The sequence below is a fragment of the Lithobates pipiens genome, unplaced genomic scaffold (assembly GCF_037356315.1).
Source record: "Lithobates pipiens isolate NorthernLeopardFrog02 unplaced genomic scaffold, aLitPip1_a1.2 Scaffold_10, whole genome shotgun sequence".
Lineage (NCBI taxonomy): Eukaryota > Metazoa > Chordata > Amphibia > Anura > Ranidae > Lithobates > Lithobates pipiens.
In genome coordinates, this window is record NW_027507686.1 from 3,104,186 (window position 1) to 3,117,031 (window position 12,846).

At 42.8% G+C, this 12,846-nt stretch overlaps 1 protein-coding gene across 1 annotated transcript in view; it reads right to left on the reverse strand.

Moving 5' to 3' along the window:
* Window positions 1–514: 514 nt before the first annotated feature.
* Window positions 515–12,846, reverse strand: part of ACSF3 (acyl-CoA synthetase family member 3) — a 45,232-nt gene continuing 32,900 nt past the window's right edge. Inside the window, exons 8-10 of the mRNA XM_077451064.1 lie at window positions 5,887–6,021; window positions 5,671–5,782; window positions 515–1,607 (exon numbers count right to left, since the gene is read on the reverse strand). Of these exons, the coding sequence (XP_077307190.1) occupies window positions 1,460–1,607; window positions 5,671–5,782; window positions 5,887–6,021 (395 nt within the window). The 3' untranslated portion in view covers window positions 515–1,459. The remainder of the gene's footprint in view (window positions 1,608–5,670; window positions 5,783–5,886; window positions 6,022–12,846) is intronic.

A 12,846-nucleotide genomic window follows, 5' to 3' on the forward strand; every position in this document is an offset into this window, starting at 1 on the left:
CTAGTGTAAATCTGCATTTTCTTTTACAAACTGTCCATAAAATTTGCGCGGGGTTGGCAACCCTGTGGCAGTCTGATCAATGGGGGAGGGGAAACGAAGGACATAACAGTATGAGTTGTGTCTACAAAGACTTTGCAGACCTTAAAGAGACCCTGTAACATAATGAAACCATTTGAGCAAAGCACATACATGTAGCAAGAGACCTGTGTCCTATACGCTGCTCCATTGCCAAGTAATGGTCTCCGGAATTTGGCTGGGAATCTGACACTTCCGGGAGCGTCCATCTCCTGGGTCCCCCACACAGTGTCGGGACACGGTCACCCAGTGCCCAGGGCAACGATGCCAAACTGGGGGTGGAAGATAACGAGGAGGTGGCCGAGGGTGGAAGATAACATAAGAAACAGTCCTGAGCTGTTAGTGCAGCTGTATGCAGTTGTGTTTACAGGCTACAGGAGCACTGGTGAGGGTAAAAAGTGTGGCGCTAAAACAAACAAGCGAATTAGTGTAGACAAAATCACTAACAATACGTGTTTATATATGACCTGTAAAGGAAACAGTGGGGGTTAAACTAAGAATCCCCACATAAAACACATAAAAAAATGTCCATCATAAAAATGAAAACAATGTAGAAGTTCCATTTGGACGAAACGCGTCAGCCCAGGTACAGGAGCACTGCACTGACAAGAGGGAGGAGCTGGGGAGAGAGAGAGAGCAAGCGAGAGTGCACAGCCGCTGCCTCCTCCTGGCTCATGTTTCCACTCCCAGCTCTGTCCTGCGCTCAGCTGTGGGTTATACTCTCTCTCCCTTCCTGCCTCCTACCAGTGCAAAGCTCCAGTGTCCGATTACTGCTGCCGGCTTCTAAACAGAGGAGTGATGCACTGGCAGGAAGGAGGTGGGGGAGAGAAAACACAGCCCGCACCACTTCCCTGATCCCCCCCCCCCCCTCCCTGCCGCTCCCAGTGCTGCACTAATAGGAGTAGTGATGCTGCGGTCACTACTTCCGTAAGCCTTGTAACAGAAGGAAGGCTCTCCCATCCCTACAATAAACCAATGCGCCCAGGGCAGCCGCCCCTCCTGCCCACCCCTTGTCTTGACCCCCCCAGCTCTCACTGGTTCCTCTTGCTGTTCTCCACATCAATACGGTGTCCTGTAGGTGTTCAGTCTCTCGTTTACAGCTACGTTTTTTTCGTTCAAACCATTAAATTATGTGACAGGGTCTCTTTAAATCTTTCACATGTGTAAGGATGACCCACACCTTTATTTTGCCAATTTACCAGGAAGTAGCAGAGGTATTTTCTTCTCCATTCTGGTGGTGTTAAATCAGTTATACCACCTACAGAAAAACTGTCCGCACAACGCCGTGCAGGCATCCACCGCTGTATCTGCATAGTGATTGGGGCCCCTGAACGCAGGGCTTTGCGATGAACTGGGGTGTCCCGGGGTGTGCAGGAGCGCGTGTTCAGGCAGGTATAGTCTGATTCCCCCCTTCTGGCTTGAAATAGAACAGAGACAGCAGTTGCTTTTTATTGATTTTTCCCATCTGGTTTCGGGGAATTTCTTCCACCCGGATGAGCTCAGCAGGAATGCAGTACGGGGCCATGAATGCCCTAAATGAGAGAAGGGAGCCTGGCTTAGTTACACGCATCATCACATACATGCTGGTGCCTGTACAACTGGTGTATGGCCACCATAGCTTTGTATTTAATAAAAAATTACAGTGCTGTTTTGTTTTTTTTGGTTTTCAACAAGGCGCTGTTCACTAAGTGCAATCAGTTCATTTAAAGCAAAAATACGCTTCATCTGAGCGCCGAAAAAAAAAAAAAACGCTGTTTAATTCATTTTTAATAATAAAAGTAAACTCCCCCATCCATACCTTTATTTTTCTGATAAATCACTTTGAACCCCCCCCCCCCCCCCCAGCATTTCTAGCTGTTGCCATTTTGAGTAAGGATGAGCTCAGTTGTGCACGCAAGTCCACGCGCCCGCCAAGAAGCTGACACTGCGCATCGCTAATCACAGGCAGTGAGACATTCCCCTTTCTGTGTGCGGCCGTGAACCAGGAGATGTCTCACTGCTTGTGATTGGCGCTGCGGAGTGTCAACTTCCTGGCGGGCATGTGGACTTGCGAACACGCCTTAATTTTGAGTAAGGGCAGACGATTCATGCACAGAGTGCCACGGCACACCCGATTCCTCCTACTGCCCTGGCCTACCCCCGCAGCGCTAATGGCGTCCATCGACTTCTCTCCCACCAGCTGATGCTGCGGGCACACACACAGGGGAATGTTTTAGGATGAGTGGGGGAAGGGGCCTGCAAATATGTGATTTACCGGCCCCTTCCCTTTGTGAACGAACACAGCGAGTGATCGATACTGTGTGTTTGAGCCTTGGAGTGCACACCCTAATGCAATAGGCTGCACACACCAATATTCATGTAGCACTGACTTCCTGGAATCCATCTGCCCTTAGTTCAGCCATACAAGCAGGAGGGCGTGCCTAGCTGAGAATACCCCTCTATCCTTCCTGATGACTCCTGGGATGTAGGACATCATTTGCCTGGGCAAGAAACCAGGAAGCAACTGAAGAAATGTAAAAAAACTAAATAAAATAGTTTAAAACAAGTAAAATAGGATATACTTTCCTATCTATTTACTAGGGATCGGCTCAGGCGTGTTCAGATCGTACCTGCCAGGAAGCCATCACTGCACACCGCCCATCATAGGTGGGGAGGCATTTCCTGGACCGCAGCTGCGCATGCACACTGCCTATGATTGGTGGTGTGCAGCATCGGCTTCCTGTTGGGTACAATCCGAGCACATCTGAGCCCATCCCTACTACTGTATTTACTAATGTAATGCTTGCAGCACAAAGGATTGAAAATACTTACTGTTGATTGAGAAAGAGTGAAGTTCCACGGGATATTATCGTTAAGGAAGCAACTAATGTGCAAAATTTCAACACTCCACTGCCGGACAGTAGTGCATTCATGGCGGTGGTGGGGCTGCATTCATGGCGGTGGTGGGGCTGCATTCATGGCGGTGGTGGGGCTGCATGCATGGCGGTGGTGGGGCTGCATGCATGGCGGTGGTGGGGCTGCATGCATGGCGGTGGTGGGGCTGCATGCATGGCGGTGGTGGGGCTGCATGCATGGCGGTGGGGAGGCTGCATTCATGGCGGTGGGGAGGCTGCATTCAGGCAGTGGGGAGGCTGCATTCATGGCAGTGGGGAGGCTGCATTCATGGCGGTGGTGGGGCTGCATTCATGGCGGTGGTGGGGCTGCATTCATGGCGGTGGTGGGGCTGCATTCATGGCGGTGGTGGGGCTGCATGCATGGCGGTGGTGGGGCTGCATGCATGGCGGTGGTGGGGCTGCATGCATGGCGGTGGTGGGGCTGCATGCATGGCGGTGGTGGGGCTGCATGCATGGCGGTGGTGGGGCTGCATGCATGGCGGTGGGGAGGCTGCATTCATGGCGGTGGGGAGGCTGCATTCAGGCAGTGGGGAGGCAGCATTCATGGCAGTGGGGAGGCTGCATTCATGGCAGGGGTGGGGCTGCATTCATGGCAGGGGTGGGGCTGCATTCATGGCAGGGGTGAGGCTGCATTCATGGCAGTGGTGAGGCTGCATTCATGGCAGTGGTGAGGCTGCATTCATGGCAGTGGGAAGGCTGCATTCATGGCAGTGGTGAGGCTGCATTCATGGCAGTGGTGAGGCTGCATTCATGGCAGTGGGGAGGCTGCATTCATGGCAGTGGGGAGGCTGCATTCATGGCAGTGGGGAGGCTGCATTCATGGCAGTGGGGAGGCTGCATTCATGGCAGTGGGGAGGCTGCATTCATGGCAGTGGTGAGGCTGCATTCATGGCAGTGGTGGGGCTGCATTCATGGCAGTGGTGGGGCTGCAGATGGGCACTGATTAGGCTGCATTGATGGGCACTGACCCTTATTTTGCTTCACAGTTCTTTATTTAAAATGTAATTTTTTTTCCTGAAACTTCCCTCTTAAAAGTGAAGGTGCGTGTTATACGCAGATAAATACGGTATATCTCGGACAAACACACTTAGACCGAATTTTAATGGTTCAAAGTATGTCAGGCAAAAGGGTCGACCCTCACACATGTTCACTTCATCAAATCTGGCCCTCTTTGAAAAACAGTTTGGACATCCCTGTATTACATCATGTATATAGCACAGTTTATGCAGGAGAAGGAAGTGGAAAGCCCCCCCCCCCTGTATTATGGAAAACAAGCTTCTATTTTTATTTTATTTTTCCCCACACACACATTATTAATGTTTTTTTATTGTAAAAAAGAAGACACACATAAGATATATAGTCAACCAATACATTTATACATCTATAATTTCATAAATAAAATCAATCAGCATGAACAAAGATTAACTAGTCTGGTATTCTCTGCTAGTACCGTAAAAATATGATTATCCTTTACATATTCTTTATTGATTTATTCATTGAGATTATTTGGAAAAGGCATCACAGGTGCGGCCTATCCTTTTCCTCTCTGGAGGTCGAAATGTGTGGCTCCTTGGATCGCAACATTTCTTTTACAAATTCTGGTTATAGGACATATTTTCTCAATTCCACTCTTTGATCGGTAAATATACCACCAATATGTATATAGATGTTTGAATTATGAGGTTTCTTTTTTATATATCTATTAAAAAAAAAAAAAATACCCCTGAAGAAGACCACGACTGTATGGGTCAAAACGCGTTGGGGTATAAATATGGATGGTCATTTTGTAACGTAACGATTTGTTCCTCTGTATGATTTTTGCCATGTATGATGGAATGTCCTTTAAGCTTGTAACCAGAGCTCATATTTTAAACTAATTCATGAATTTGAATTCTACTTTGGTATAATAAAAAAATCGTAATCAAATCATTCATTTTTTTACCAAATTACTTTGCTGCAAAAAAAAAAAAAAAAAAAAAAAAAAACCCTGGCAGAATCGTCCCATATTGCAATTTCCTGGGGGGGTGCAGCCCCATCTTCTCTCATATATGGGTTTTCTAGTTTAACCTCCCTGGCGGTATGATTAGTTCTGGTTTTAGGTGCTGAAAGCGGTACAATTATTTTGCATGGAAATTTGGCGTTTTATATTGAAAAAGGGACAATTTCTGGTTGCTATGGACAATCTCCAAATTCCAGGCAGAAAAAAACACAGTATTTATAATATAAAAGTGCATGCAGGGCACTGCACAGACCACTAGGGACAAAGGGGTTGTGTAATTTTTTTTTATACAGTACTGTAATCTGTAAGATTACAGTACTGTGTGTGTATATATATATATATATATATATATATATATATATATATATATATATATATATATATATATATATATATACATATATATAGTTAGTGTGTGTGTGTGTATAGAAATAAAAATAGAAATAAAAAGTAAATCCCTTTTACAATTACTTTAAGTACCCCCCTTTCCCAGTACCGACCCGCCATCCTTCATAATTCAGTAGCCTAATGCCTGAACCTCAGTGACTGAGGGGGGATATTACAACCTAAAAACATTTTTTTTTTTTTTTTACCTTAATGCAAGGAATGCATTAAGGTAAACAATGTTTAGGCTTTAGAACCACTTTAGGCTTAGCTTCAGCTACAGAGAGATTACCAATTTTTTTTTTTTTAGCCTCTCACCTTGCCCACTGCTTCAGTTCATTCAAGGAAAGAGTATGTCCGTCCCGAATTTTCACAATGGCTGACACGCGCTGTCCCCACATGACATCAGGTGCTCCAATGACAGCCACATCTATACAAGAAGATAGTATAAAAATAAATAAATAAAATACAAATTCAAAAGCTCTGAAGGTGGGAAAAAATTTTTTTTTTGGGGGGGGGGGAATACTTACATACCTGTAATGCTTGGATGGGCCAAGAGGTGGCGCTCCACTTCCAAAGCGCTTATTTTGTACCCTCCGCTCTTTATGATGTCTACAGAAGTTCGGCCGAGGATCCAGTATGATCCATTTTTATACACTGCGGTGTCCCCTGGAGAGTTACAAAAAACAAAACAAAACCAAAAAATAAAAACACAATGCAACACAAAATGATACAGAACAATCATCAGGTTCAATCGGGAAAAGAAACTGAATCACAAACCCCTTCTCCCATATATAAAGCATTCAACCATCTGGTTTTAGAAGGAAAGAAAAATTTCACTGGCCAGTTGCTAAAAAAGTACTGAACATTAAAGCTGAAATCCAATTTTTAGATGCCGCTAGTACAAGTGCCTAAATATCCTCATAACAACTTCGTCTACGCAGTAGAATTCAGAGTGGAAGAGGGAGGGTCGGTATTCTGAGCCAATCAGGTACACTGCATACACATGTGTTGACAGGAGAACTGACAGAGATGACTTTATCAATCTGATGAGGCTCCCGAATTAAGGGCTGCGGTTGGGGAGGTAACCAAAGCCTCATTGCTTAACTGCAGCAGAGAAAAGCAACATAACCCACCTGGCTCTGTTGTGGGATAGAGCTGTGAAAGGCTAGCCATACATGTGTAAATTCCTCTCATTCAGCCCCACCGGGGCCCAAAAATGTCTGAACCCTATACAGCAGTACTACAAAACAACAGACAGAGGGAACACCAACCTAGAGCTTTACCTTTGTGCACACTTTATTGATAAACAAAAGACAAAAAATATACTCACAAAACGCATAGTGTCAGCAAGCATATCGGGTAATCAAGATGTGACGGTCACCAGATCCATAACGCTTGGCTTGTAGCACGGGAAAACCCTTCAGGGTCCAATATGGCTAACACGTTTCAAGGGGCAGCCCCTCTTTCTCAAAGCCCCAAAAAAAAGAAGATCTTTTGGCTGTGAGGAAGAGGGGCTGCCCCTTGAAAAATGTTAGCCATATTGGTGGATGAAGTGCCTTCCTGTGCTACAAGCTAAGTGTTGTGGATCTGGTGACAGTCACATCTTGATTATATGATATGCCTGCTGACACTATGTGAGTATATTATTCGATTTTATCTATCAATAAAGTGTGTACAAAGGTATTGTGCTAGGCTGGTGCACCGTCTGTTTTGTAGTGCTGTATGTGAAGGGACACCCACAGTCCTGAGAGGGCGGCACGGCATCACAGCGCCACATCATACCAGGAAAAGCGGAAAGCCTACCAAACGAAGCACCACATTTGAGCGCAGGAGGTTGTTATTACTGTTCATTCCCTACACAGCAGTGGGAGGCTGATCGGAAAAAAAAAAGGGTAACGGAAAATTCCCCACCCACGCACGCGAGGTGGATAGCGGCATCCTTGCCGCCGTGCCATTGTATTTTTACGTTCGAAAAAGGAACCCCATCATTCACAGAAAGCGGGGCTTTAAAAGACACAAATTATAACAACATTTTTTATAAGATTTATTAAATAATATCTCAAAATATCACACACAATATACACAAATACTGAATATAAAATCAAAAAAAGGAATGGCTTAAGTACGACCCAAGTCAGGACTCCAGCGCTGTCAGAATAAACTGATCAGTGGCTGCAGCCATCTGACCGAGAAAAATGTTGCAACGGTCCCGTTGGATAGAAGTCGACCATTTGATTGGCTTCTGTTGAGTGGGAATGGCCATAGATTAATCAAAATTCGACCAGTCCTTGCTGAACCGGACACATTTTGATCCATCTATGGGCAGCTTATGGTTTTCCCGTTCATAGTGGTCGCCCTTCGTTTGTCCTGTTTGGAGTTATTGAGCAGATGTCTCCCGAGGCACATTCATCTTGATAAAAAGTTGTCTTATACTAGATGTCCCATTCGGTTCTGGCTCAGACATTTCCATCTAAAGGCGCCCTAGCCTGTCCAACGTACACACCTTCAGCTGTGTTTGGAGCGATCTTGGTCGTCTTGCACACAGCCACCCTTATTCGTACCCATTCTCCAGCTGCACTATTTTATCGATCATCTATCTTGCTGTCTCATTCACCATTGTTTGACCTTGGCCATTCTAAATTTTACTCCAAGTGACCCTGGCAGTTCCATGTATACGAATATTAAGCGGTCTCATGGACGGTCTTACAAACCTGGCTGTCCCACTATTCCATACTCCAACATCTTCACTATTCACAACCATCTGAATGTAGGCTCAGGCTGCCCATGCCATAACCATCCAATGGTTCCCGTTACAAATGACCCTTCCTGTTCTATTTAACCCAGTAGGTTGTACAGGTCACAGTCACCTGTTTTACTGCTGAACCATTTATACCCATCTCAGACTGGTTGTCTTACAGCCACCCGACTCTGGCTGTCCCCCCTACACTGGTCCCATGCCCATGCACCGGTTCTATTTACACCCATCGCAGACTGTCATATTTGTTTGACCAGACTCTGGCTGTCCCACCTATGCTTATCCCATGCCCATGCCCTGTTCCATTGCCGTACATCGTAAGCTGTTCTATTTGTATGACCGGTTCTGGTCGTCTCACCTACGCTTGTCCCAGGCTCATGCCCTGGTTCCATTGCCGTCCATCCCAGACTGTACTATTTGTTTGACCTGACCCCGATTGTCCCATGTCCAGGTTCCATTTCTGTCCATTCCAGGCTGTCCTATTTGTATGACCAGACTCTGGCTGTCCCACCTATGCTTATCCCATGCCCATGCCCTGTTCCATTGCCGTCCATCGCAAGCTGTTCTATTTGTATGACCGGTTCTGGCTGTCCCACCTACGCTTGTCCCATGCCCATGCCCTGGTTCCATTGCCTTCCATCCCAGACTGTACTATTTGTTTGACCTGACCCTGATTGTCCCACCTACGCTTGTCCCAATACCATGCACAGGTTCCATTTCCACCCATCCCAGACTGTCCCATTTGTATGACTGGCTCTGGCTGTCCCACCTACACTTGTCCCATGCCCAGGTTTCATTTATGCCCATCCCAGACTGTCCTATTTGTTTGACTTGACTCTGGCTGTCCCACCTACGGTTGTCCCATGTCCAGGTTCCATTTCTGTCCATTCCAGGCTGTCCTATTTGTATGACCAGACTCTGGTTGTCCCACCTATGCTTATCCCATGCCCTGTTCCATTGCCATCCATCCCAGGCTGTTCTATTTGTATGACCGGTTCTGGCTGTCTCACCTACGCTTGTCCTATGCCCTGGTTCCATTGCCGTCCATCCCAGGCTGTACTATTTGTTTGACCTGACCCTGATTGTCCCACCTACGCTTGTCCCATCCCATGCCCAGGTTCCATTTCTGTCCATTCCAGGCTGTCCTACTTGTATGACCAGACTATGGCTGTCCCACCTATGCTTGTCCCATGCCCATGCCCTGGTTCCATTTACGCCCCATCCCAGACTATCCTATTTGTTTAACCCGACTCTGGCTGTCCCATCCATCACCTTCAGGTTCTCCCAGACATATCCATCTTCTCCGGCTGTTTACAGTTATCATTCCGGTCTGCCTTGCAATAAACACAGCGACCTGTCCTAACCTGTAAAAGGCATGAAGATAATCTATCCCCACCAATATCTCAGAGGTAGTAAACACAACAGTGCTCCCATGGGTGGAAGGGAGGGGGCTTGGGATGAATTAAGAGCTGCACACATCATCTTCTTCCCGGAGTAGTCTGCCTAGGCATAGAACGACTGGAATGGGTTGGGTAAAAAAATAAAAAAATAAAAAGATAAAATAAAAAAGCAGCTTTCATGCGCGTCTCTCACTTTTATGGCATTGACGAAATGCGACAAAAGCGGAGACGAGCATTCAGTGGCGATTTTGAGAACAGAAGCGCTATTATTGACTACAGCAACCAGATTCCAGATGTTCTTTTCTGGGGCACGATAGGAAGTGAAAGAAACGATCTAATCGATTGAGTTACCATATAGGCAGATATAAAATAAAAAAAAGGGAATTTGTAAGAATCTGAACCTCCACTCTTAGGTCTCATTTCACACCAGTGTTTAAATCCCCCTGGGCAGCACTTATCAGCGTAAACCTGTGGCATGGATCACAAGTGTGTGCGATCAGATGCGGCCAGGAATCCTGTACAAATAAAAGCGACAGGCTGCAGCAGTCCGCATGTAATCGCACGTCCAAAAGGTTAGGGACAGATGAGAGCCACCCAGACGCACACGGTGTCCCTAATCGCATGAAGCCACCGGATGTGAAGGTACATGGGAACAGCCATGGCACCCGTCATTGATTTGTGCTGGCTTCCTGGCTGCAATTACACTGATACTTGTCACACCCCTTTTAAAGGTTGAACTGGATGGACTTGTGTCTTTTTTCAACCTGACTAACTATGTAACCATGTAACCCTGGCTCTAATTGGCCATGTGAATGAGGCCTTAAAATGTAAAAGAACTCAAAGTGTGCAAATCAAAAAAAAAAAAAAAGAAGAAGAAAAAATGAGATCAAGTTTTGCTAGGGTTAGTGTTAGGGTCAAGGTCAGGGACAAAGGTCACGGTCAGCATATTTTGGGTAGACTATTATTTTTATTATTTCATATGTGTGTGTTTTAGGCAGGATGAAAAAAATAAATAAAAAATGCAAAAAACGTGCACCATTGTTTCTGGGCTGTACTACGGATACAAACATCAACAAACACACGTGGAATTACTGCGATCGACAAGAGCAGGAGAATTTACTTTGGGTTGCTCTTTGGTGACAAATTAGGATAATAGTAAGAAATATACTACAGCCATATAAAAAAATATATATATTTTATATATATATATATATATATATATATATATATAAAATTATCAAAAGAAAACGCCCAAAATAGTAAAAAAAAAAAAAAAAAAAAAGTCTATCTAAATATATATATTATTAATATATAATATATTATATTATATTATATATATATATTATATTATTAATATAATATATAAATCTAAATATATATATATTAGATAGACTTTATTTTTTATACTATTTTGGGCCAGTTTTCTTTTGATAATAATAATAAAAAAAAAAAAAAAAAAAAAAAATTATATATATATATATATATATATATATATATATATATATATATATATATATATATATATATATATATATATATATATATATATATACACATACACACACATACATTTTTTTTATTTTTTTTTTATTATTATTATCAAAAGAAAACTGGCCCAAAATAGTAAAAAAAAAAAAAAAAAAAAATCTAATATATATATTTAGATAGACTTTTTTTTTTTTTTTTTGGGCGTTTTCTTTTGATAATTAAATTTTATAAATTTATAATATATATATTAAATAAATATATATTATATATATATATATATATATATATATATATATATATATATATATATTTATATTTATATTTATATCAGTTACCATTTACCACAAAATTAGAGCCCACTTTGTCTTTAAAAAAATTTGGCATAATCCACCTGGATACACTAAGTAGTTGTGACAATATGTACAGTTAACTAACGCATTACAAATAGAAATTAGCCAAGGATAAGTGGAGCAATGCACCGCATTCCAAATAATTGGAAAAAACTTGGAAAATGGAGCAGGGAACTTTAAAAAGTGCCTCAAAAGATGAAAAACTATTTCACCTGCAATATAAATGACACATTTTAATAAACGCATTTGTTAAAAAAAGATAGGACAATCTTCCTGGTAAAATAATGTGATCGGCCCAAAGTAATAGTAAATGTTCTATATCTACTGTTTAAAAACGTATTTCTCGACACGTTTCGCTAAAATATATAGCTTCTTCAGGAGATTCCTAATGGTTTGTGTACAGGGTATTTACTGCAATACATAAAGAGATAGATAAGACAGAATACAATAATGCAAAATAACAAGGAAACAAAATGTCATAATTCAATCATCTTAAAACGAGAACAGATCTGTGCAGGATCACTTTGGTTCTCCTATGACACACGGATATCCTTAATATTTGGCGGTCCAGTGTGTTCGCATACTGACCTGAAATTAATAATTTTGGGGTAAGAGCAGTTCCAGTTGTTCCTGCACCATTCTCTTCTTGTTTTAAGATGATTGAATAAGGACACGTTGTGTCATTATTTTGCATTATTGTATTCTATCTTATTTATCTCTTTATGTATTGCAGCGAATACGCTGTACACAGACAATTACGAAAAATTCCTGAAGAAGCTATATATTTTAGCGAAACATGTCAAGAAGTAATATGTTCTCCCTGTGCCTGCGTGGGTTTCCTCCGGGTACTCTGGTTTCCTCCCACTCTCCAAAGACATGCTGGTAGGCTAATTGGATCCTGTCTAAAATTATCCCTAGTATGTATGAATGTGTGTTAACCCCTGTACACACGGTTTTGTCCGTCGGACTTTGCCTGTCGGATCTTGTCCGAAACTGTTGCATACACACGGTCGGACAAAGTTGTCGAAAAATCCGATCATTCAGAACGTGATGACGTAATTTCGTTATGATGGGACTACGTTCAGGCTAGTAGCCAATAGCTTTTATGTAGGAATTTGATCTGAGCATGCGTGGCACTTGGGATATAAATTAAGCTTTGGCGCTAAAACCTTTTTGTGCACTGTGGATACCAAAATCATATATGAGTGTGAAATGATCTATTATCTCTGCTAGTGCTCTGGAGAATTTAATACAAATTAAGGTGGAAATCTCCCAAAAACCACTATATACGTGATATTAAAATGCGTGAAAAAAGAGAAAAGGATGTGTGTCTGTTGACTTTCACCTCAAAAATGCACATATATATTAAAAAATGGTGAATCAATCACATAGAAATAAACAATTAAAAATATTATTAATGTGCTCAATAGAAAAAATATACGCAAACCAATATCTGAAAAATCATATGCAAACCAATATCCATAAATTGTGCTCTATG